Source organism: Camelus ferus, chromosome 16 (genome assembly GCF_009834535.1).
Source record: "Camelus ferus isolate YT-003-E chromosome 16, BCGSAC_Cfer_1.0, whole genome shotgun sequence".
Classification (NCBI taxonomy): domain Eukaryota; kingdom Metazoa; phylum Chordata; class Mammalia; order Artiodactyla; family Camelidae; genus Camelus; species Camelus ferus.
This window is the reverse complement of record NC_045711.1, coordinates 39,004,885-39,031,653: the sequence shown is the minus strand read 5'-3', so window position 1 is coordinate 39,031,653 and position 26,769 is coordinate 39,004,885. Positions and strand designations below refer to the sequence as shown.

The 26,769-nt window shown below is 46.9% G+C and overlaps 1 protein-coding gene across 5 annotated transcripts in view; it reads left to right on the top strand.

The window, feature by feature from the left end:
* The window catches only part of RPH3AL (rabphilin 3A like (without C2 domains)), a 142,217-nt gene that overhangs the window by 98,876 nt on the left and 16,572 nt on the right, over positions 1–26,769 (top strand). For all 5 annotated transcript variants that reach the window (XM_032457505.1, XM_032457501.1, XM_032457502.1 and 2 more), the window contains one exon: positions 22,939–23,113. In XM_032457505.1, coding sequence (XP_032313396.1) covers positions 22,939–23,113 — 175 coding nt within the window. The remainder of the gene's footprint in view (positions 1–22,938; positions 23,114–26,769) is intronic.

Here is a 26,769-nt window from a genome sequence, read left to right as displayed (position 1 = left end):
GTGTGTGTGTGTGTGTGTGTTTCTCCCAGCTTCCATCAGTGTTCGCATTCTTAGATATGCTTTAGTCTTGGGAGGGTGAGGGGCAGTGGTATCTCTGCCTTTTTTCAGCCGCCTTTCCCACATGGGAAATGCCTTCACCAGCCCCCATTTACAGGGACACTGGCTCTGGTCCCCCACATCCCATGGGTCACTTTTAGTCCCTATACCCTTAGAAGACCGATCTTCCAGCTGCCTCCACCTGCTTCTGAACCTTAAGCTCAGCGGGCTATGCCTTCAGCCCCTCAGAATAGTAAAAATTTGGACCTTCTGATCCCTTGAGAGCTATATCTTGTTTTTGAGCACAGTTGAGTTTACTTGTGAGAACCTTTTCATGTATCACAGCTGTGTCTTTGAAACAGGGGAGATAGCAGGTGGGGCCTCCAACTGTGAATGAACATTCTATTCTGTCTTGCCTGGAGGTCTTTGATTTCTCATCCTGAAATAGAGACGATAATACCCATTTCTTGGCGATACTGTGAGATTTCAGCAAGATCATTAAAGTATACAAAGTGTACAAAATGTCCAGTACAGAATAGATACTCCATTATACATTAGAGGCCTCTCTCTCTCACCCAGCTGGAAAATCCTCCCCACCCCCTTGAATTTGAGGTCCTTCTGGTCTTCAGAGGGTCCCCTTTAAGATGCAAAAATCCACGAGAGAGGAAAATTCCTTAAAACAGGATCTGTGGGAGACACCTTAGCAGGATGAAAAGACGATCATGGCTGAGCTGTGGGAGCACAGAGATGAAGGAACTGTCAAGGAAAAAAAGGCAGATGAAAGGAAAGACAAATTTAGCAAATGTAATAATTTAGTGGAGGGCTTGGGAAGCAGCTGCCCTTGTCGAGCCCCACCACAAGTTACCCTCACGCTTCTTAATAGTCCTGAGCCGCCACAAGCAATGTCCGCCACCAGCCCATCCTAATCTCCAGAGCCCTCCGATACCCAGAAAAGTCCGAAATAGCTTAGGATGAATTTTCTTATCTTTCCTAAGGCAAAGAATATGAGACTGTGCATTATGCTATCAGTCTGTCCTTGAATTTCTCGAGGCCGATAAAACTGAGCAAGATCAAGGATGCTCTGTGCCCTCTCTGCAGACCCAGGCGTACCGTGGACGTTTAGGAGGCATGGATGGGCCCTGAAAGAACGTGTCTACTAGTCTGGGTGCCTGTGGGTACCCTACCCAGGGGCTGCATTTTCCTGCCTGCTTTTTGGGGTGGGAGAGTGACAAGGTAATTGGCTTCCTAATGCCTTTTTGTTTTTTTCATGGAAAAATATCTAATCACAACAAAGAGATAGCTAAATAGAGAGAGCATTTAAAATGTCATCCTAAGTGCCACATATAAGCTGGTTCTGAGTCTGCGATAAAAACGTGGAGTTTTGTCCTGCAGCAAAAACCACATCCTGATGGAAGAACTTAAATTTTCTGATGCTAACTCTCATAGCACTCTGCCCAAACCCTCTTGCCTTCCTTTCCATTTGACTCTTCACTGCCATCATCTTTGGCTGTAATTGTATTTTTTCCAGAGTGAGTTGAATGCGGGTTAAATGTCCCTGGGGCTGTCAGGTTGGCATTGCTGCCTGGTTTGTGTGCATCAGTGATGCAGTGATGTCCGCTTCAGCCCCTCTGCTCTTGAGGACTTTACAATCTAATGCATTTGTTCATTCAGGCATTCAATGCAAATTTATCGAGCATCTTCTATGTGCCAGGCAAAAGAGCTCTTTGAGTGGGAGATGGACACCACAAACACATTCAAGTAAAGTGCTCTGGGTAAAGGGGAAGGGGCCATGGGGACATGGAGGGGTAGCGCTGTTTTATACAGGGGTCAGGGAAGGGCTCATGACAAAATGACATTTGAGCTGAGGTCTGAAACACACTGTGTGGTTGTGTGGAGAGAAAACATTCCAAGTAGGGGGTGCTGCAAGTGCAAAGATCCTGAGGCAGGTATGTCCTTGGTAGGTTTGAGGAATAGCAAGGAGAGCAGTGTGACTGGAACAAAGTCAGGTCAGGAGAAGTTGGAGACATGGCAGGGGGTCAGGGGTTCATGTTGGTCCTTGTAGACCCTTGTAAGGACTTTGGCTTTTATTCTGAGTGAAATGGGGAGTCCTCAGAAGGTCTGGAGTAGAGGAGAGGCATGACCTGAATCCTCTCCCAATTTTTAAAGGATACTCTGGTTGCTGGGTTGGTATTAAATTATAGACTATAAATCTCAGAGTTAGTAGCATCTTTCTTATTTAATATTACCCCAGATGTTTAAGTTCTTGACTGTCGTTAACATTAGAAGTTTTCATTTTTAAAAATATTATATACATTTTACTCTATTCCAATTATAATATGTTAATATGGATCATTGACATTTATAATGTCTAGAAACCATAAAAAAATACACATCGCCCCAAAATCCATAATCTTACCATCCAGAGACAACCACACTTAACATTTTTGTGTAATTATGGTCTTTTTTCTGTGTTTATTTTCTTTATATCGTTGAACCTGTGTTTTAAAATTAACATTATATTTTAAGCAGTTCTCAGTGTAATCAATAACTTTTTGTAAACATTCTGTCTCATGGATATTCTGCTAATTTAGGCTGTCTGAGTCATGTCCTTTTTTCCTTCTTATTGCTAATTGCTCTGTAGATTTGTGTACATAGCTCTTTGCCTACATCTTAGATTATATCCTCAGAATGGATACCTAGAAGGGAAAAATAAACATCAGTGTTCCTATAGAACTTCTTATAGACCTTTCAGTTATTACTTTTGACCTATAATTAGCTGAGGTAATTAATGAAGGCAGGAGCAGAGACATGGGGGAGAAGTCTGAAGCCAGACGTATGCTTCTATCCCCCTTTAAATAACCTGGTGGTGTTATTTATGTCTATATTTGGAAATTAAAATGTTTGTCTGGATATACCCAGGTCATTTGCATTGATTTTTGTCTAGAACAAACATATTTGGGTCTTTGATTCAGGAAAGCTTTTTAATTATGTTTTTGATTCTTACTTTGTTCTCAAACTATTCTAGTTTCTTCTTGGGGACACTTTTAATTTGAAGGGTGCATTTCCCAAAAAAAAAAAAAAAGAAATTTTCTAACAACAACAACAACAAAAAGAATGCATTTCCATTCTCTGTCTTCATCATCTTCTACCAAGTCATTTTCAAGCTCTTCATTTTTCCCTCCATTGTGAAAAATCTTTTTTTAATTTAAAAAAATTTTTTAATTTTGTTTTTTTAGTTGATATATAGTCAGTTTACAGTGTTACGTCAATTTCTGGTGTACAGCATAATGTTTCAGTCATCCATATGCATACATATATTCCTTTTCATATTCTTTTTCATTATAGGTTACTACAAAATATTGAATATAGTTCCCTGTGCTATACAGTATAAACTTGTTATCTAGTTTATACATAGTAGTTAGAATCTGCAAATCTCGAACTCCCAGTTTATCCCTTCCCATGCCCTTCCCCCCGGGAACCAGAAGTTTGTTTTCTGTGTCTGTGAGTCCGTTTCTGTTTTGTAAATAAGTTCATTTGTGTCTTCTTTTTTTTTTTGGTTCTACATATAAGTGATATCATATGGTATTTTTCTTTCTCTTCTGGCTTACTTCCACTGTGAAAAATTTTAAAGCTTTTCTTCCACATCACTGATTCCTTTTTTTTTTTTTTTCCGGTCTGACTTTAGTGGTTTCCTGTGTTTGGTCTTGGTGGTCATGCGCCTTCATCTCCTTTCTGATGCTGTGAGCTGTGCAGGCCCAAGGTTTACCAGCACGAGCACCGTTCACAGTCCCTTTGGTTTATCTGAAATTTTGCCCCACGGGCAAGGCACTTTGACTCTCCTGCCACCTGGCCCTCTGGCCATAAGAACTAGGCAGGATTTGGAAATCTGCAGCCCCTGGTTTGGCCCTTCCTGCCTCTCCTCGCTCTCCCATGACTGAGCTTTACTTAAAAAAATATACCTTCCCAGATGCAACTCACCGCTGCCAGCTCCTTCCCACTCCTGCCTGGTTATTTTCTGGGAGTCTGTCATCCATCCATAAAGACTGGGTTGGAGGAGGGAGGACAGCCCCCTTGTGCGGCACCAGAAACCCGCAGACATGCCACGCAGGAAAGCCACCCAGGGCCTTTGGACACTGCACCCTGGTCCCTGCCAGGCAGGCAGCGGCTGGTGGACCAGTGACACACTCTTCACCCATCACCCATCCCACCCCACTGTTGTGGGAGGAGAGACTGTCCATACATTGACCATCAGATCCCTCCTGTGCTAATGATGTTTGCATGCCCTTTTCTCACGTGCTTTCCCGGGTGTGTGAGTGGGAGCCTGGGGAGGGCTGCCTCAGAGGCTTCTAAACACATGACGTTGCAAGTCGGAAATTCATGTCATTTATTGTTTAGCCTTTCATCTCGATTCATTAAAAAAAAAAAAAAAACCAGAATGACTCACTCAAAGTTATTCTGTAATCAGTGCGAAAGTTAACTGGAATCCAGATTCCCCAGGATTTTAGAAACCATTCCTCCTCCAGCCTCTAAAATGTACGTTTGGAGTCAGAAGGCTTCTTGGAGGATGCAGGCATTCTGAGGGAGGATGAGCTAGAAAGAGGAGAAGGCCAATTTGTCAGTAATTGGAAGCTGATTAATACAATTAGAGGGTTCTCCGTTCAGCGTCCGCTGCGCCTTCCGTGTTTCACTCGGCATCCTGATTGTAACTCAGCGGAAGCTGGGCTGCACCAACACTTACAGTATTCCCTGCAGTGCTTTGCATATAAAAGGTGCTCAGAAAACATTTGCTGATTGAAAGAGACCTTTGCAAGGGAGGAAAGCCTGTCCTTGTTTAGATCACTTGCGAACCTTTTCCCAGCAGTGGGCTTTTGATTTCCCTGAAGTCTTATCACAGACTGGCCCTGGCTGGAGTCCCACAGTGCCCACTCCTCCTGCCTCCGCCCCTCTCTCCTGCTTGTTGACTGACTGCAAGAGGAAGATGTGGAGCAGGAAAGTGGCTTCACCTGGTGGTTTTTAAATCATCTCAACCCACCCAGCCTGGAGGGTGACCAGTAGCCCAGTTAGGGGCCCTGGGGAGAGCCTGCCTTGGCACAAGCTGCCTGTAGGAGGCCAGGAGACTCGGGGGCTCCCTCACCCCCAGCCAGCACCCATAGGAAGCAGCCGTGCCTGCGGAGCCTAGCATCCTTGTGGCACCTGCCTCCCAGGCAGGCGGCCTGTGCTCATCATAGGCTGCCATCTGCCTCCCCACGCTGGTTCTCTCCTGGCCCTGCTGTTACTTGCAGTTTGGATTTTTGCTGCAAACAGCTTTGCCGGAGTGCCCCCTCTGGAGGCCCGTGAGTGCGCTCAGGAGTGGGTGGCTGGCGCCAGGCCGACCGCCCGCCCGAGCGCCCAGCCATCTGCGTCTGGCTCACTCTAGGTTGCTGTCACCGCGGCCCCAGGGGACCCGGATGGCCACACTTCCTCAGTGTATTGGTCACCTCCTACGAGCCATGGCTGTGACAAGTGGAGTCACTGTCAGTGCAGGCTCCTGGCTTCCCACATATGTGGAAATGGCAGGGGGGTGTTCCTGGGGCCCACCAGCACCCGCTTCCTCCAGTGGGGAGGCAGAGTGGCCTCCCACCCCCTCCCTGCCCCTTGTTTGGGGTGCCTGCCTGAGCCTGTGTCCGTGCACTAGGGAAAGAACTTTCCTCTCAGATGCTGCCTGATCCAAGAGGGAACTGCCTTTCTCACCGCAGCGCTCCAGTCCATCAAGACCGGTGTCAAGGGAGTCCGGTCTGGCTCTGAGTAGCAGGTATTAACCGGATACCCACTACGAGCCAGTTAGTATCTCGGTTCATCTTCACTGGGCTCAATGTTGTCCTTGTGTGACAGGTGGGGAAACTGAGGCTTAGAGAAAGGAAGGCACTTGCCCAAAGACATCAGGTAGCAATTGATGAAGCCAGAGATGGAAGCCAGAGGTTGAAGCCAGGTGTATCTGCCTCCAAAACTCCTTCTGACAGCTCTACTTTCTTTTTATTCATTCACATAACAGTCATTCAGTATTTACCATGTGCCAGGCACTGTTTCAGGCTCTTGGAAAACAGCAATGAACAAATCAGCCAAATATCCCTGCCTTGAGTTTACATTCTAGCAGAGACTGGGGGAGGAGAAAAGGCACAGACAATAAACATAACCAAACTAATAGATAAGCAAATTATATAGTATGTTAGATTCTGCATGGGAAGAAAAAAGAATAGAATAGGGCGAAGAGATCAGGAGTATGAGGTGCAGGGTGGGGAGGGAGGTAGCAGTGTTAAAAGTAGACCAGCAACCATGTTATACCCATTAGAGTAGCTAATACTTAAAAAGCAGAAAATAGCAAGTGTTGGCGAGGATGTGGAGAAATGTGAACCTTGTGCATCGCCGGTGGGAATGTAAAATAGGGCAGCCACTATGGAAAACAGTATGGTGGCTCCTCAAGAAATTAATAACCTGGCAATTTTACTTCTGGGCATATACCCTAGAGAATTGATAGCAGGGACTCAAACAGATACTGTACATCCATGTTCATTACAGCATTGTTCACAATTATTCACCTAAAGGTGGAAGCAACCCAACGCATCTACCTTTGGATGGATGGATAAGCAAAATGTGGTCTATGCCTACTATTATCTATATTATTCAGCCCTAAAAAGGAATGGAATTCTGACACATGCTACAGCATGGAAGAACCTTGAAGACATTATGCTAAGTGAAATAAGCTAGACACAAAAGGACACATACTGTAAGATTGCCATTTATATGAGAGCTGTAGAATGGTTAAATTCGTAGAGACAGAGAGTAAAAGGGTGTTTGGCTGGGGATGGGGGGAGTGAGGAATTCTTGTTTAATGGAAACAGAGTTCCAGTTTGGGAAGATGAAAAAGGTCTGGGGATGGATGGTGGGGACAGTAGCACAACAGTGTAGATGCATTTAATGCCCCTGGACTAAAAAATGGTTAGAATGGTCAGCTTTGTTATGTATATTTTACCACAGAGAAAGAAAAAGGTGGGGGCAGAAACTGGCCAGGATGGGGCTCTTTGAGGAGGTGATATGCGAGCAGAGACTTGGAGGAGATAGAGCAGAGAGGCCCGCGGCTCTCTGGGGAAGGAGCAGCCCAGGACAGGGCTGCACCCAGTACGCAGCCAGCGAGGTTCCCTGTCTTCTATATGTGGGGTCCTGGGTTCCCCTGAAGCAGATGTGGGAGGGTTGGTCCCCTGAAGCAGATGTGGGAGGGTTGGAGACTCTCTGGCCATGAGGAGGAAGGAGGCGAATTGGTCCAAGCACACCAGGAACATTGTCCCCAAGTCCTAGTGTTTGGCCATCACATTACTGGGCGCCCCCAACCCCGACTTACCCAGCCACCTCCATGTTCTTGGCGGTCCTTGGGGTTGGAAACTGCATGGTCCGCGTGACCAAGCTTGAGAATAACAAGGTGGAACCAGCTTTCCTGTCCCTGTGACATCATCCTGATACCACAACCTACTCGCCCTCTCTCCCCCTCTGTTGGGCCGGCACCACGTGGTTTTCCCTGCTATGATACCCTCCTTTGCCTGGCCCTGGGGAGGTAGGCGAAAAGCTAGAGAGAAAGCATCTGAATATGGTCATTTTCCTGCATTAATTTGAATAAAAGTTTGGATAATCAGATTTTTCTGCCCGTTTTCCCAATGCCAAATGACACTGGCTAGCATAGTGGGCCCACCCCACCCCCCGCCACCAGCTGTCTCACAGATGGAAACCGGGGAGTATGAGTGTGGCTCCCTCCTTCAGGAGGGATTTATTAAGCTCCCAGTTGGTGCCCAGCCCTAGAAAACACACACCCATCCCCTCTCCTAAGGAAATAACTCAAGATATGTGCCTCCTGCAGTGCCAGAAAATCCCTCGATGAAAAAGGACGCAGAAGAGAACCAGCCTTTGTTGGGGTTCTTGTCTGTGCCAGACGTGGGGCCCTGTGTCCCCATTCTTCCAGCCAGACAGAAGGTCTGGGACCTTAAGTGGCAAGTCCAAGGTGGCAGAGCAGGGATGTGCAGAACCTGGGCTGTCTGACAGGCCCTTGCTACTAGACCGACTTCCTCCTCCTAATTTCTACCAAGCTGGTGGCCACTGACTTCAGGAATCAGCCCTCTGCCTTTCCTGTTCCCGGACGGCCCTCAGGCTGGAAGAAGACAGGATGGATGACTGGAGGTTCCACCATCAGTGGCCAGCGTAGTGGTCCCTGACTCCCTGGGGGTCCCCATCCTACTTTTTGCCCTGACTGTATAAGTTGTTATATCCCAGCCCGGGCTCATGCATCTGAAGCCCAGCCTGACCCTGACCAGTATCTAACTGCTCATATCCCTGAACCTGGTTTTGGGTCCCAGCACCTGATTGTCCTTTTCACCCTTGAACTTTACCTGCTGCTCCCAACCCTGCATCGACCCAAGGGTCATCATGGTCATGGGTCTGCTCCTGATGCTTCCTATTTGCAAGCTAAATCAGAGAGGGCCATTCAGTAGGGGTCCTGGCTAGTTGTCTCCACATTGCCCCTGGCACTGGCATGAATGTCTTCTATCCACAAAGCTCAGCCTCACACCCCACTCCCAGCTGTGCAGCCTGGAGAAGCTCTCATACAGGCTTCCTGGGACATGTGACCAAGGATGCATGCAGCAGCATTTTTGTAATAGCAAAAACCTGGAAGCCCCCCAAACGTGGTGGTTTAGATAAATTTCAAAGGATGAATTAAAAAACACAATGAACAAAGAAAAAAAAAAGAAGAAAGCCACTAAAGAATACACAATGATTCAAAAATATGTTGTTCAAAAACAGGTAATAGTAAATATTTTATTTAGAAATGCACACATAAGCAGTTTTTTAAAATAGAAAGAAAGGCAAGGACTGCTGAACACAAGATTCCTGATGGTGGTTACTTCAGGAAGGTCATATTTAATTTCTTGATGAGTTCACAGGTGTTTGCTTGAATGTGGTTCTTTGAAACATTCTATGTTTTCATACACTTTTATATGTATGCTAGATTTCACAGGCACACACCAAAAACATAACAGGAGATCACCAAAAATCAGGCCCAAAAGAGCTTGAATCAGTGATATGGAGAAAAACCTTTAAAATCTCCCAGAATGCCAAGGGAAAAAAAAACCCAAAGCGCTAAAAACAATAAGGGAAACAATGATGAATCTGCAAGACAGAGAAGGCAGTGGAACCTTAGAATTAGAGATTTTCCCCCGAAAGGAACAAGATCAATTAGTAATGAAGCAGTAACCAAATCTATAACCAAGGAAGGCATCCGTGATTCCAGACCACACCTGGGAAGGCCCACAAGCCCTGCCGAGTAGGGGGTCAGCCCAGAAACGGTTTCACACGTTGGCTTTGGAATGTATTTCTGAGACTGTGTTTAAACAGAGGCACGTTTGTTGTTCTGGGAACTGAATCAAAATCACGAAGCTCCCTAAAAAGACCTGGCTGAGTATAACGGGCCTGTTCAGTTGTCTGATTCCAGCCCTATTCATTTCCCGCATGTGGGCCCCTCGACTGGGGAGCAGAGGCTGGCTTCGCAGCCAAACGCCACCACAGCATGCTTGCCCTCTCTCAGATCCGTTTTGGAACAGGGAAGACAGTTAAATATTTGGGATTCAAAGGGATTTCATGCTGCATGCAAATGAGGAGTAAGAGGAGGCGGACTACAGTGTTGACAAAGCAAGTAATTAAGAACAGTCGTGAAGGCATCATTCCCCTCCGTGGATTTGTTAAACTTGCAAGACCATTCTAGACAGGGAAGAAGGCAGTCTGCCTGGGAGCAGAGAGAGAAGGAAGATAGTGCTCTTTGTTCTCAGGGACTTGCAGGGATCCTTCCACGTCACAGGGAATAGGGGAGATGTGAGGGCTGGGGAGGCGAGTATCCATGGGGGCCGTGCTGGAGGCTGGCCCACCCACCACAGCGGTTCTCCCGACCCCGCAACCATCCGCAACCATCCAGAGCTCTTTTTGGGTACCACCTCTTGCTGAAGCTGGCAATCGCTTCCTCACCATTAACTGTGCAGAAGCCTCCCCAGAGCAAACCCCTCAGCAGGGGTTAATGGAAGCCAAAGTGTTTCCTCTGGTTCTGAAATAATCTAGCCAAAGTGTTTAAATTATCTGTCAAGAAAATAGATGGCCCCCTCAATATTTCTTCTCACCGCATTTTTTTCTTTTCTGTTATGCGGGTGATTGCCTGCCTTCTAGACTGACCTGGTTGCTCAAAAGCCCTCTTGAACTGAAGGGGAAATTTGATCAGGCCCTGGCGAGGGCTTGTGGTCCTGGGTTGAGCAAGGAGCTGCCCGCAGGGAGCTGGGGCAGGGTTAGTAGAAGGGGCAGGTGTGTGCTCTCTCTGTCTTTGTGGCGGCGGTGAGGGTTTAATTTCCAGCCCATCTCCTGGTGAGGCTTGGGCCTGGCCCCATGTGGGAGCCTGAAAGGCAGCTGGGAAGGCAGGAACGGGGGCGGGGCTACCTCCCAGGCGGGATGAGCTTGTGCACTCTTGAAAGGGGGGCCTAGGGGACTGGGAGGATGCTGGAGGCTTTCTCCCTAGTCACACACACAGAGGTTTTAAAGTGTTATCCTTTAAATTACAAATACTCCTGGGAGGGGTCTCACTTAGCTTTCCCCTAACACCTCAATTATTAGTTACCACTTTACAAGGGATTAGCGGAAAGCCGGAACCTGATAGTTGCCTGGGGTAGGAGGGACCTCTGCTCAGCTGCCCTGGCTGCTCAAAGCCCTTTGTGGACTCTAAATTGCTTACTGAAGGTTTCACCCCAGACGCTTGGGGGATGGATGTAGGGAAACCCTCCCAGGACAGACTGGCTCCCAAAGACAGTGTGAACACACTCACATGGCAGAGAAAAACAGCCAGACCCCAGCCCTTCGTGTATTTAGGCCCTGGGGCCACCCATCTTCAAGGACATTTATTCTTTTCTTTCGGTAGCTCTATCTTAACACATAGGAGGTACTGAATAAATGCTGTTTGAATGAATTAGTATGTGCTAACTCCCTCAGCAGAAGTTGTTCATAAGCTTCACCTTTCTGAAGTAGGGAAAACAAGCCATGAGCAAAGATGGCTGCTCTAAACTTAATTCCTACCAAAGGGGGGAAAAAAAAGGCAAGAACAAGGAAAAAATTTTAAAACAAGAAAGTGAGACAGGGGCACAGAGAACTATATTCAATATCTTGTAATAGCCTATAATGAAAAAGAATATGAAGAGGAATATATATATGTGTAACTGAATCACTATGATGTACACCAGAAATGAACACAACATTGTAAACCGACTATACTTCAATTAAAAAAAAAAGTGAGGGAGGGAGGGACGGAAGAAAGTAAGAAGGAAGGAAGAGAAAGAAAAATAAACTGTCAGAAAATCGAGTATTTCAATATGACAAACCTTGTCCCTAGTTTTAATTCTGGTTGTCTTAAAGACAGACAGATAAATAAAGTGTAGTATGCGTATGTAACTTTTAAATTATTCAAACCAACATTTGTCTAATTGCTTACATTACAACAGAAACAGTGTCTGTTAACTCTGTCATGAAGAATGAGGAACCCAATGCTTTTTTTTGTTTGTTTTGGTCAGTTCTTTTTCATTCCAGAGACAATCTGGAATTTGGGGTCAGATTATTATTGTTACCTGATTATTTTATATCTACTTTTTAAGCATCATTTCTTTCACATTTTTACCATTTTGTAGTTATATTTACATTAGTTATTTAGACTGATCATGTCTTTAATTTATTTCATTGCTCACCGTGAATTTTCTCGCATCATTGAGGCCTCCCATTCTGGAACCTTTTATTTTAATCATCTGTTAGTCAGCCGAACTATACTTCTCAGCAGTTTTTTAGCAAGACCGGATGCATCTTTTTTCAGTTTTTGCTGATGGGATCGACAGCACCCTTTTGGGTTGAGAATCCCAACCGTTTTCCAGATTGCAGAGGCAGGTGGAGGTGTCATCGCGCCCGTAGGACAGTAGATGTGCCGTCTTCCCTAGGCTGCCTGTGTGTGGTTACATGTGTGTAAAACGGCTTGTGACCTGCTCCTGCCCTACTCGCTCCTCACACTGAACAGACCAACACACACGGTCACATCCAGGCCACAGTCACACACACCGTGTAAATTCCAAGTCTCCATCCTACGTGAGGAGGGCCGCAGGTAACCCAGCCGTAAAGCAGGAGGGTCCCAATCTGGTTTGACTGGACAGAGAGCATTTCTAGCATAAAATAATACTGAAGACAAACGCACGTGTTAGATTAGCATATCTCATGTGGACTCGACGCTCACTATCAGGTTACCTGCCTAGGCAGTAGCTGTGGCTTTTCATACTCAGCTTGTCACCACGGAAACCTGCTCAAAGGGTACCGCCCAGCTATCTCAAGAGCAGCCCCCCTTCCAGCCAATGGCACGATGCCCCAGACCCTTCCTGTTTTCCTAGGGATCCAGCCCCTCCTGCCTTTATTTTGGGAAGCCCTGGTTCCCTTTGAAAAGCTGTCCAGGTTTTTCCCATTGTCAAAATTCTGATTCCTGGAGATTAGGTGGGTGCTGTGACATCCGAAGGGGAGCTTGTCGTTCTGCTGGGGCAGGAATACCAGTGTTATGAACTCGTGCTGGTGTTTTCAAACTATCCATGACTTGACTACAAGTCTTTCCTATGTTGCTCCACTACAGAAAATTTTAATTACTACTTTCTTTTCCTTCCCTGAGCTTCCAGCCTTTCTCCCTTAAGCACATCCAGATTCAACAGACGAGCCATAGCCTGTCCCGAGTCCCCATATGTCAACCGGCCAAGCAGCCCAGGGATTTCATAACATCGACATCCAATTACCAATCTGTTGTATTTCAATTTAAATCAAAGTAATAAATGCATGTGCTTAAAAAAAATCCAGTTGTTCTATAGAGTTTATACTGGAGGGTGGCAGTCGCCTGTCCAGCCCCTCCTCACCCAGCCCATCACGCACAGGCCACTGTCTTAGTTCATGTGCGGGCTCCTGCCGTGACTTTCTTGATTTATCAACTTCAGGTCCTCTCATTTGAGTCCACATTCTGAAAAGTGAGGAGCCGGCAAGCTTGGACTACTCGGCTTCCCATCTCGCCTCCTAATTTTTGATACTGTTACTGTTTTTAACTCTGATCAACTTAGTACCTTTATATACAATTTGCCTCTTTCTTCTTCCATCAACTTTGTCATTCACACCTCGACTCCTGCTGTGTGAGCTGTGGGTAGGAATGCCTCTATTCTTCCCTCCCCTTCTCTCACCTCCCTCCTTTTCTAGGTTATACCTTTAGTAATAGGTTGCCAGAATTGTACGTTTAGATTGTTCTTTAGCTGTAATTAATTCTCCCACGCTTTGTGATTTGTGCCTGGATCTTAATTTACAAAAGTGACTGAGTGAAGATAGGGAAAGGCTAATGCCATTGAAAGAAGAGTTTATTGCCTACAGTTCCCAAGAAAAGGGGACACGCCATGTCCATGCAGGGCCATGTGGGGAGGCACCAGATTCTGTCAGGAGGCGGGAAGAAGTGAAGGGAAAGCATGGCCCATAGCCTTTAATAGGGTTTCTACAGGAAAAGGCAAGGTAGAGTAGGGTAAGTATCTTAGGATTGGCTAGCTTGAATAGCTCCAGCAGGTGTTGGGCACAGGGGCTAGCCCTAGTTGTCTGGTACTTGGTCCCGGGTTGAGTTAGGGCAGGGAGAGTGTTGACTTGGTGTCTGAGAGTTAGATCAAGGAGGTGATTGGGTTGGGGTGTGGACTCAGGATTGGCTGGAGGGCTCATAATATGCTTCTTGCAAGCCCACAAAAGCTCCATCACAGGGAAGATGTAAACAACTTTGGCCATTGGTTTGGTCCTGGGATTAATGGATGCCAGATACAAATACAGAACCTAAGAAAACAGACCATTTTGTCTCGAGGTTAATGCTAAGAGTTGAACATCAATAAATAGCATTTAATTTCACAAACCTGAATGTGACTTGGCACGAGGGTGAAGAGGGCAGCTTCCACAACTAGACTGCCAGGTTCCAATCTATTTTGTTCTTCCTGTTTGTGTGGTGTGTTCTCTCTGGCCTGATTTCCTCATCTGTAAAATGGAGCTGATAAGAGGACCTACCTCACAGGATTTTTGTGAGAATCAAATAAGTTCTATATTAAGTTTGTGGAATGGTACTGATATATACAAAGTACTCAATAATTATTAGGGATTTTAAAATTTTTATTATTTTATAAACATTAAACACTTCAAGGTCAAATGATACGTGAGGATCACATTTTGATAATTTGTGATCCCTGGACCATCCGAAGGAAAATGTTCCTAGTATCATGATCAAATGGATTTCTTTTTAACTCTTTGTATCTTAAAACCATGTCACATTTTAAGTTACCTGCCATTTAGACCATAACTTTCTGGCATAATTTTTAGTTTTCCCTGGAGATTTTTATCAACCTTTTTTTCTCACTGGCAAAAGAATAATGAAACTCTATGTCCTTTTATGCAGCTTCTTGATTTTTACCTTCTGTTGCATGGAACCCTCTCTTTTCCTGTCAGAAACCCCTCCAGACCCTTTTCCGTCTCTAGTCTGCGCTACTTACTGAAAGCTGTCTTCATGGCCTTTCCCTTCGACTCACCTCCTGAGTTGGAGACACAGTTTCCAGGATCCTGCCTTCCTCTTTCTTGTTTTTCACCTGCGTTTTGCTGGAGCCCATGCTGAAGTAACTTCTTAAAAGGCAATGTGCTTAGGAAAATAGGAGTCCTTGCAAGTCTAAAGATTTCTCTGTTCTGTCTTCTTATTTGATTGATAGTTTGACTGATAGAAATGTACACGCTCAGTCTTTTAGCTCCAGTGTCGTCGCTGATAAGTCTGATATCGTTCTAATTCTGGTTTCCTTGGAGGAGACCTATTTTTTTCTTTCTGGAAGCTCCTAGGATCTTCTTTTTATGTTTGTAAGGAAGTGATTTTCTGAGTATGTGTCTATTTTACTTTTCATTTTTCCTGACTTATATTCAATAAAACCCTTTTAATCTGAAGTCTCATGTCCATCTTCAGCTCCTGGAAATGTTTTTTACTGCTGTCTTTCTGGGGAATCTATTATTAGGACTTTGACCCTTCAAGTTGAGCATTTTTGTCTCTTATTCTTTTCAGTTTTTTCTGTCTCTTTAATTTTGTGCTCCACATTCCAAATTTCTTCCTTTATTTTACATTTTTATATTTCTCCATTATATGTTTAATTTCTAGGCACCTCTTCTTATTCTCCCACTGTCCCATTTTCATAGCATGTTGTTCATATTTGATAAATGAGTCTATGTATATTTTAAGTCCCTGAGTTTAACTTTCCTACTTTACTCAGTTAATTAGCAACATATCCGATTGCTTCTTTTTTTTTAGAAGTGTCTGTAGGTTGGATGTCCTGCCAGAGGTGTGGAGGCTTAAAATAACAATCATTTATTTGCTCGTGATTCTGCTGTTTGGGCTGGGCTCAGCAGGGTGGTTCTTTTGTTGGCATCTCTGGTGTCATTCATGGGCTGCAGTCATCCGGCAGTTCAACTGAGGTGGAGGTCCAGGAAGGCTCACTCCTCTGGCTGTTGGCTGGGGTGTTTTTGTTCCCCTCTGTGGCCTTTTGTCCTCCAGATACTGGGTGACCACAGCAGTGTTCCAAGAGGCTGCTGGGCCTCTCGAGACCTGTCAGAGTCACAGGTTACTTCCACTACACTCTCTGGGTCAAAGCAGATCACAAGCCTAGACCAGATTCAAGGGGTAGGGAAATAGACTCCACTTCTCGGTGGGAGGAGAGGAAAATAATTTGGGGCTGTTTTCAATCTACTTCAGCCTCCGAGGCAGCTTCTCCCTGTGTCTTAACTCGGGCTGCTAAAACAAAATAACACAGACAGTGGGCTTAGAAAACAAGAGTTTATTTCTCACAGTTCTAGAAGCTGGAAGTTCAAGACCAAGGTGCCAGCACATACAGTTCCCATTGAGAGCTCTCTTCCTGGCTTGCAGATGGCTTCTACCTCACTGTGTCCTCACACAGAGGAGAGAAAGGCAAACTCTCTGCTGTCTCTTTTTCTTTTTTTAAATTGATGTACAGTCAGTTTACAATGTTGCTTCAATTTCTAGTGTACAGCACAATGTCTCAGTCATACATATACATTCATATATTCCTTTTTCTATCTTTTGCTGTCTCTACTTATAAGAACACTAATCCCACTGTGAGGGCCCCACCCTTATGACCTCATCTAAACCTAATTACCTCCCAAAGGCCCCCACCTCCAAATGTCATCACCTTGGGGTTATGGCTTCAATATATGAATTTGGGGCTGGGGCACGGTTCGGTCCATGGCACACTCTTAAGAGCCAGTGTTTCTCTTAAGTAACCTGAGATTCTTAAAGCCTTGACATTTGGACACGTGTTCAGTAGTCTCAGATGATGGATATTTGTTGGATATCTAGCATGTGCTGGGTGCCCTGGGGGTCTCCTGGCATCATGGAATGTCTTGATCAGTTGCAGGAAACAGAAATAGGCATTCATAAGAGTGTGTGTGCATTGCAGTGGGAGACCTGCACGGTTTTGTGGAAGCTTCTGGGTATAAGTAATTTCCTAAAGGCTGGATTTCATTATCCCAGCCCAGGGAAGGAAGAAGGAACAGCAGGTACAAAGGCCTAGGGGCATGAGACAGCTTAGTGTGGTCCGGGAGTGGGAGTGGCTGTGTCTGGCTGATCCCCAGTGTGACGGGAGGGAGGAGGCGAAGATGAGGCTGGGGAGGGAGGCAGGTGCTGGCGGAGCTCTGGGGTCTTATTGGCCCTGCTGTGGAGTTTAGCTTTCCTATTAGAGTTCCTGGGAGGCCAGCACTCGTGTGTGTGTGTGTGTGTGTGTGTGTGTGTGTGTGTGTGTGTGTGTTCAGGTAATGGAATAAGGAGGGCTGTACTGTCTCTCTGCCAGGGTAGTTTGACCCTTTAAGAGATATTCAATAACAGGCCACTTCCTGTGGCTTTTCAAGACTGGAGCTTGTTAAGCAAACAGAACATGGTCTCCCTGAAGGCAGAGTCCCACGTTCTGTCCCCTGGGGACAGTTCCTTTGCTTTGCCTTCTTCCTTTGTTCATTTAGTCACTCAGGCAGCAACATTCCTGCCACGGACAGACTCCTTGCTGGGTCCTAGGAATATGGGGATGGCTCAGGCACAGCCCTGCCCTTGAAGAGCTCACACAGCCCCTTAGCTGGGTAAAGTGCTGGGGCAGCAGAACCACGTGGCCTCTGGGAGCGCAGCAGTGGCACACAAGGTGGCCCGGAAGGCTTCCTGGGGGAGGTGTCCCTGCCTCATGGAACCGAAGGTAAAGGGCACTCCAGGTAGAAGGAACAGCATGTGCAAAGGCCCCAAACTGTCCCCCTGCTCAGACCCATGGGGTGAGGGACAGAGAACATGGACACCTCACCTGAGTTCATGCAGGGCCACTCCTGAGTTGCATGGGAGGCGGAGTGAGGCAGTAACACACAGAAGGGGCAGAGCAGTGGACAGGGACAGAGGTCTTAGGCCCCCCACTCCTGCATCCTCCCCAGTGGCTGGTCCCCCAGGCCTGCCCTTCTGTCCAACAGGACCTGCCAATTACCACCTTCTCAGCCCCAGCCGTTTAGGAAATGCCTATGATTAGCGATTGTTATCATGGTAATTAAAATTCCCTGGGAACAGCTTGGCTAATATCCATCAGTATCTGCAGTCAGGTTGGCCGTGAGCTGAAATCAGAATGAAAACCTCCAAGCAGAGCACAAGGCACAAAACGGTGCTAGAGGAGGATTTAAGGCCACAACCCGCCCCTCCCCCACCCTGCAAGTAGCATGGCGACTGTGCCGGTCTTTTCTCACTAAATGGCATTTTCAAGGCTGGCTGCTTTGCTGGCCTTATCACAGCAAACCACACGTGGGGAGCAGAGCCGGGCTCTGCAGAATCTCAGGGCTTCTCCAGGAAGTGAAGGTTTTCCCATCAGTAGCCCTAGACAGGGTAGTTGGGGGGTTAATTCCCACGGAGGGCTTTTCTGGCCACTGTCCTTGGGGAGGGGGTCAGGTGTTGATGCCAGGCCTCAGGTGATGGGCTTGGATGCACAGAGCAGAAATCATGTGATTAGAAGCTACTGCTGTGAGTTTTGCAGGGTGGGGGTAGGGTAGCGAGGCGAGAGAAGGTCTGGATGGAGAGGATGTGTGTGGGCTGGCATGGGCAGGGGAAGGATTGCTGCTCAGAACTGGGATCCCTCACGCCTCACCTCCCCAATCCTGCTCTCTCATGTGGAAGGCGTTTTCCAAAACATCGACAGTGTCTTTAATGCACCTCTCCCCAGGTGTGCCCCCCATACCAGGTGATGAACCTGTGTGCTCCTGTCCCCCTGCCTCAAGGACTCAGAAAATGCTTCTCCTTTAGCTGGTCCAGGATCGCTGGCCGATCTGATCTGGTCCGGTCTCTGCCCATTGCGGCAGTGTCCAGCTCCCACCTGGACTGCAGCGCCAGCTGGAGAGAAGCAGACAGACCTGAGGCCCCGTTACAGTGAACTCACTTGCCCACTGGACCCCAGGGAGGCGCTGCAGGCCTGGCAGACCTGTGGGCCATGGCCCCTGCTGAGCATAAATATGGAGGGGAATTGTATGAAATTGACAGAAGTTTTTACAGGTCAAAAATGAATACCAAAAAAAAAAGAAAAAGAAAAAGGTTGAATATCAGCATTTTCCTGCAATTCAACCTAGTACTTTGTGTCCTGTGCTCTTTATCCTGTTTTCCAAAAGCACTTGAGTGATCAGTGTTTTTTAGAGGGGTGGTAGGGGTGGAGGGGGATCATCACAACAGGAAGTGAGGCTGGTGGCGTGGGGCCCACTGGCTGTGATGTGCCAGGGCCAGCGGGGGCAGCTGGGGCTGCGGGGCTCACTGGTGCTGGAGGAAAGACTGGGAGAGCGCGGCTGCTTGTGCTCTGAGGTGCACGTCGGGAGGGGCACAGGAGCTCGCTCTGCACCTGCTAGGCTCCCCCTCTTGATCCCTGTTTCAGTCTAAACCCACTTGATTAGTTACAAGAGCTTGGGCAAAACCCTCAGGCCACTTCCCCAGGAAGGTGACAGACTCGATGCATTAGGACACATTCCAGCTAAGAGCCTAGTTGTTCAGCCGGTGTTGAAGAAGCACCTACTATGTGTCAGGTGTGCACTAGGAGCTTAAGGATGCGGTGGTGAGCAGAGGTGCCCTGAGCCTCCTTCCTGGATGGTAGACCCTAGTGGGAGAGACAGATGAAAATAAAGGACCAATATATAAAATAGATAAACAGTAAGTTAATACTGTATAGCACAGGGAACTATATTCAATACCTTATAGTAACCTATAATGGAAAAGAATATGAAAACAAATATGTGTATGTATATGTATGACTGAACTATGGTACCATACACCAGGAATTGACACAACAGTGTAAACTGACTATACTTCAATTTTTTAAAAAAAATCATGTAAGCCAAAATGACATCTTTAAAGAACTGGTTTAAGAAAAAAAATTTAATTTAAAAAAAAAATAAAGGACCAGTGAGAAGGTGAAAGCAACCCAAGTGTCCATCAGCAGATGACTGGATGAAGAAAATGTGTACACATAAAATGGAATATGATTCAGCCTCAAAAAGGAAGGCGGTTCTGACATATGTTAATGAGCCATGAGGTCATTACGCTCAGTGAAATAAGCCAAATACTGTGTGTGCATCAAAAAGACAAATACTGCATGATTCCACTTCTGTGAGGCATGCGGAGTAGCCAGACTCACAGACACAAAGGAGAATGGTGACCAGGGGCTGGGGGGAGAAGGGGAGGGGGAGTTGTTTGATGGGTGAAGTTTCAGTTTTGCAAGATAAAAAAGAGTCCTGGAGAGGGGCTACCCAACAGTGTGAGTGTGTTTAACACACTAACTGCACACTTTGAAATGGTTATGGTGATAAACTGATAAATTTTCTGTGTATTTTAACACAATTAACAGCACTGTGTGGGGTCCCCACCCCCACTGAAGATACTTAGTGCCCCGCTGGGGATTTGACTTTTCTTCCTGGAGGGCAGTCTGATGATGTACGTCATCGTATAAATGTACACACATCCCTTGACTGGCAGTTCCGCTCCTGGAGGTATTTCTAAGGTGGTAACCGACACCTGTCTGACGATGGGTGAGCCAAGATGATCGTTGCCACACTGTTCATAAGAGTGAACAACTGGAAACAATTTAAATGTCCACCAGTGAGGGGTTGAATGAATTAAGTTTAATAAATCCAAGCTATGGAACCATAGTTTTGGAGGGAGGGTATATAGCTCAGTGGTAGGGTGTGTGCCCAGCATGCACAAGGTCCCAGATTCAAGCCCCAGTACCTCCACCAAAAGTAATAAATAAATAGATAAATCTAAATACCCCCTCAAAATTTTTGTTTTGTTTTAAAAAACTTTAAAAACAGACCCATAGTTTCATGTGGCGACTATTACTTATTAACACAAAACAACTGCTAAGATATATAGTTAAGTATCATATAATCGCATCTACATGATCCTAGTCTTAAAAAAGAGAGAAAGAAAGAAACAAAATTGTGTATATGCCCAGGAAAGAGCGTAAGAAAATCCACAGCACAGTGCTAAGCAGGGCTCTGTCTGTGTGGTGAGGTTACGAGTGACTTAGATTTCTTTCTTTTGCGTTTTTGTTATTGTCCTAATTTTGCATGCCGTGTATGTATTTCTCTGGGGAAAAAAAGGCAAAGCAGCCTCCTTGGCGGGGGTCAGGGAGGCAGCGCGGTACCGGTCCTAAAACCCCCCAGGCCCCACCATCCACAGCGGGCTCCGGAGGGCCGGCTTCTTGTGGTCCCCAGAGGCCCAGTCCATGTCAGGGGACAGGAGGCTGGCGTGCTCGGGGAGGGCAGGCCAAGCCAGCACTGACGGACGCGCAGGCCTTGGCTTAGCAGAGGGGGGCTGACCGAGCCCCTCGCCAGCCCCCGTGGCCTCTTAGGCTTGGGCACCTGTTCTCACGAGCCACGCAGCAGCTCTGCAGGGACAAGGTGACCTTGGCAGCAGCTGCTTGTGTGTTTCCTCACCCTACTTGGCACTTCTGTGGCCTCTAGGCATCCAGACACTTAGTGTCCATGACAGTGATGTCTGACCCGTGAAAGAGTCAACCCTCACTCAACCACAAGTTAGTGAGTCCCTACTCTGCATCTGTAAACTGTTGGGATGAGGCTCGGGGACCTCCTGTGTGGAGTAGAGGCCAATGGAATGGTGGGCCGGCCTTGGGCGCATTGCTTAACTTGTCAGAGCCTCAGTTTCTCCGTCTTGAAAGTGAGGATAATAATAGAGCTTCCACAAAGCACTCTTATCAAACTAACGCCTCTGGGAATGGGAGAGGAGACTTCTGAATTTTGCACTTTGTGAATTTTAGATCATGTGCATGTGTTACCGACTCAAAAAAAGTAAACACATACTGTAGAGGGGCTGTGAGAGGATCCGAAAGAGTTTTCCGAAGGCAGCTCCATGAAGCCTTCATCCAACCAGATGGGTTCTGTGTTATCCCGGGGCCACACAGAAAAGCAGGCCCTTCTGCACAGGGAAGCTGGGAGGGAGGGCTGAGTGAGTCGTGCCAGGGATAGGATTTGGACCCAGTGGCCCTGTACCTGGCATTCTGGAGCACAAAGAGGCGATGCTGTCTCCTTGGAAAGATAGGTACGCCTCACTCCACAAGTGAAGCGTAAGTGCTGTGCAGTTAAGGTTGTGCACGCCCGTTACTAGGATGGAGTTTCTTTAGGAAACCTTGCTGGGTAAATTCTAAGTGGGAAGCACTGTACATCCTTTCACCCTGTTGGAGAACCCTGTACACATTGGTAGATTAAAGGCTCTGAGAAGTCCTGCAGTTACAGAGCTTGGTTTAATGTAGTGTTTCCCAGGGTACATGATTGGGAACTCTTTTTTTCTTTTTTTTTTTTTTTTTTTTTCCTTTCTGTTTTTGGCCTGACCCCTGCTGACATCCTATAGAACCAATGTGGTGCAGAGGAAGTTTGGGGAGTGGGAAACACTGTTATCTAGAGATTCAGGGCAGACTCTGGCCTTCTGATTTTAAATTCTCCCTTTTGAGCAGGGAACTTGGTCCCCTGGTTGTAAAGCTGCGCACGTTAGTCAGATGAGAGGAGAAGGATGACAGCAACGATCATGGTCACCAAGTCTGTCGAGTGGCTGCTCCGTGCCCAGCACCAGGCTGTGGGAATTTACATTCATTCACGAGTCTGGTACTCATGGCCGCCCTGGGAGACAGCGTCGTTCCCCGCTCCCACCAACTGATGCTGAAACTGAGGCTCAGGAAGCTTGATGCATCCAAATCTTAGGGCTGCAGGGTGAGGATTCAACCCCAGCACATCTACTCTGAACCACCAAGGCTTCCTATTCTCAGAAAAGGTCACATCCTCCCTTCACACTCTTCTTACCAAATATCCTGAGTGCATTTCCTTCATCAGAAAAGAGGTTACAGAGTGTTTGGCGCTTTCTGAAGTAGGGTTAAGGGACCCTTATCTCCATTGCTGCTCTGAATTCTAATCTGTGGCTCTCTCTGAGACGTCTGTATCCCCTGCAGAGATGATCTCATCTGAGAAGCTCTCCAAGACCACGGCCAAGCCAACCATGGCCAGCCCAGCCCTTCCTCTAGCCTCTTGTCTCTCTACCCAGAGTCTCGAGGGGAAGGGGCTGGCAGGAGGAATGCAGGTGGCTTCCTGAGCACCTTCTGGGTGCTGTGCACAGTGCCCAGCACGTTCTAGCAGGAGGGGAGAGTGGGCTGGCTGAGAGCACAGTACAGGGAGGGCTGTTCTGCATCCTGTACTCTGAGCAGATGTCTCCCCACCCAGGTCTGGAAGAGGTCAGGGGCCTGGTTCTACAAAGGACTCCCCAAGTACATCCTGCCCCTGAAGACCCCCAGCCAGACTGATCACCCCCACTTCCGACCCTTGTCCGTGGAGCCAGCCGAACAAGAGCCCCGAAGCACTGAGACCAGCCGCGTCTACACATGGGCCCGAGGGAGAGGTAAGTCTCTTTGCCCCCTGTCCCGAGACAGCAACCAACATTTGTGCTGTCAGCCAGCTGAGCAGTGCCATGGGTGCCAGGCCAATGCCCACCACACCTCCATGTGCTCACACTGGTCTTTGTCCTTGGTGCCCTTGGCCTCCCCCAACCTGTACCACGTGGGCAGCTGGACCTCAACAGGGTGCTTGCTTGCAGTGGGAGGGTCCACTGGAGGCCAACCAAGCACTAATTTGGGGATGCTGTGAACAACACTGTGGATCTTTGCAGAAATGCGATGTCAATGGAGGTTTTTTGCAACGTATGAAAATGCATCTTTCCAAAGCAGGCCTGTACCATCTCTTCTCAGCGCTTATCTTGTGTCTCAGGAAGGGGGGAACTTCTGGCTTTCCTGGTCCTAACAGCAAAGGACTGTTGTGCCTGGGGCCCCTTGGTATTTGCGGTCGCTGCTCTGATGTGGGTGCATCTCCCAGCTTCTCCCCTGATCCCAGCTCCTCCCCTGATTCCAGTTCCCTTCACTTGGAAGACAAAGGGTCATCAATAGATATAGCCATGAACTTTTCAGTCCACAGAGCCATTCAGGGAAATATATTGATGTCTCTGAGGCAGGTTCCTTTTCTTCCTCCTTTCAGTTTTCTTTGTTAATTTTTAATTACATCAGCATACACAATATATTGTTAACAAGTTGATCAATTCAAAAGTCTATGAAAAAGTAAAATCTCTTCTGCCTGCTCTCGTCTCCAAACCCCTTTCTCCTTGTTCCTACCAACATATACTTGATATAGGATTGTTTTGTTTTGTTTTTAGTTTAACAACAAAAGTAGGTGCAAACATTATGCTGAGTGAAAGAAGCCAGACACAAAAGGCCACATTGTATATGATTCCATTTATATGAAATGTCCAGAAAAGGCAAATCCATGGAGACAGAAAGTAGATCAGTGATTGTCAGGGGCTGGGGAAGATGTGGGGCAATGGGGAGGGACTGTTAATGGGCATGGGAATTCTTCTAGAGGTGGTGTAAACGTTCTGGAACTCAATAGTGGTGATGGTTGCACGACTTGATGGATATTCTAAAACCACTGAATTGCGTACTTTCAAAGAGTGAATTTTATACTATACGAATTATATTTCAATTTAAAAACTTCGTAAGGAAGCTAGAGGATAGTTGAACAAAAAAAAAATTTTTTTAAAGAAGAGCAAGGGTAGTGGGAGGAGTTGCCTGACCAGATGTTAAAGATTGCTATACAGTTACTATAATCAAAAGAAACAGTAGAGTATTGACACAAATAGAATATTTATTTATAAAGATAATGGCACAGAAAAGAGAAATAACAGACCTAAGGATGTATGGAAGCTAAACATAGGTAGCTTTTCAGTTCGGTGGGAAAATAGCAGGTTTACTTAACAGCCAGGGCTAGCAGAATTAGATTTTCCATGTGTATCCAGAAACACGTTGAAGACAGATTAAAGATCTGAATGTTAAAAATAACACAATGAACGTATCAGAGAAGACTGGAGGTGTTTCTTTCCTCTGTGTTAAGCTCAGAGAGCTGCTGGCACTCTGGTACCTTCAGGACAGGTGGGCCGACTGCCTGGGTTTGCTACTCTCTCTCTCCTCTGGACACTGTGTGTTGATTTTGGTCAAGGATTTCCCTGCAGACCCCCTGGTGAGCCCTGACAAGCTTGCTCATAGCAGGACCTTTATTCTTTCTCTAGGATGGGGTGGAAAAAAGTGTGATCTGAGTTCTTCCTGGTGATGGCCCTGGATCTGACCTGTCTGCCTCTGGGGAGAGGTCTCCACTCTGCCACGCAATCAGTCCAAAAGGGGTGTGTGTTCCACACTACTTTCCCTTGGCAGATCATGGCTCCAAGTTTATGGCGGCAATAAATATAGTCAGTTTTGAGCACTCCCAGGTGTCTTTGTACCCCTGAGAAATGTAAGATATATATGGTGGAACCAGTATGGTCAGCTCTTGGCTCTTAAATCCCTTTAGAGTTGGACCCACCTCTTCTACAGGCTTCTTTCCTTTCAGCTGGATTCTCACCCTTGGGCTGTGTATGGAAATATATTTACTGGGAGCAGGGGTTTTAATCTGGCATATTTGAGTAATAAGAGATTACATGTTTTTCCTCCTACCCTAGAAAGCTTAGAGAAGGCAACCGCAGGTTTGTTTCAGCAGCTCAGAGACATCAGAACAGATGTCTTTATAGTTCTTGTTCTTTCCCTCATGGTCACAAGATGGTTGCTACAGTTCCAGCCATCACTATAAAGAAAAGAAGAAAGATCAAAGAGGAGGCTTGAAAAATTAAACTTTTAGTTTCTGCAGCCTTGCATTATAATAGAATCAGGCTGGTGCTTGTGCTGGTGGAGCCTGATTCCCTAGTGACAGAGAGCTAAACTTACCTGTTACTACTGAAAAAGAAAAAATTCTCTTATTTGCAGATGACGTAATTATGTGGAAGTTTTTCTCAGATAGGACTTTGTGCTTCTCTGCCTCCAATGCCAAGGATGCTTAACCTGATGGGGCTTGTTTTCCTCAGCCCCGAGGGCTGTGACCTGGAGGCAGCCCTGTCCTGGGTCTGCTCTGTGGTGGTCTGTCCGGCCTTTGCCTGTTGTAGCTGAGCAGCTGAGACCAAGTAGGGTGGAGGCTGAAGCCCCAAGTCTTGAGTCCATACAGAACTCTGAGGGTTTTTTTTTTTTTTTTTTTTTTTAGGACATGTGTCCTTTTCTCAGTCAGGAACCGGAGAGCCAAGGTTCCTAGGAGACTGACCCCTGGATCAGTGAGGCTTTGCTGCATTTACCTCTCTCAGGGAGCCTGGGGTCAGGTGTAGGGGGCCTGTCGTCATCTAAAGTTTTCACCACTGCCCTGCAAACTGGCTGGATCAGGGAAGCCTTTCCATTCTGTCCTCCCCTCAAGACCCCAAAAAGCCCCAGCTAAGCACAGGCAGGTGCCTTGAGCACCCAGTAGCCACAGGGCAAATTCACTTTCCCATCCCCACTGGGGCCTGGATAACAGTCCCTCCCCAGGATTCTCCGCAGGAATCCTTACCGCCACCACCCCACCGCCCTCTGTCATCCCCCTGAGCTCTGCAACACAGGCTTCCTGGGTGGAATTGAGCAGAATTACATACTGGTTCATCTCAAGGTCTGTTCTGGAAAAGTACTTCGAGGTTTTGGGTTTATTCCATTTGCGTAGCTTTAGGAAAATTTTATTCCATTTGGGTAGTTTCATTATCACTTTATTGGCTCTCTAGATTAAAAAAAATGTTTTTTTTAAATCCTAAACTGTGTTGCTGTTTGCAGTCCAGTGAAAGCAAGCTTTGGGGTTGTCTGGGTTGAGTGGTCTCATTCAGCTCAGCTACAAATGTTTGCCTGGGGCCACCCTTCGCGAATGACCCCTTGGCCAGCCCGTCCGCCCCCATGCTGCCACCTCCGTTCCCTCCGGAGAAGCTGAGTTCTTGGTGCTGCGTTGACCTCAGCCAGAGCTCTGTGACTCATGGCCATTGTCTCATCTGATGCTCAGAACAGCCTATGGGGCAGCTACGGATGTGAAACCGACTCTAAGTGATGGATGAGGAGGGAGATGCCTACCCAAGGTCACAGAGGCCAAGAGGGTGTGGGACCCAGGCTTCTGAATCCCAGCCCACGCTCCTCACCT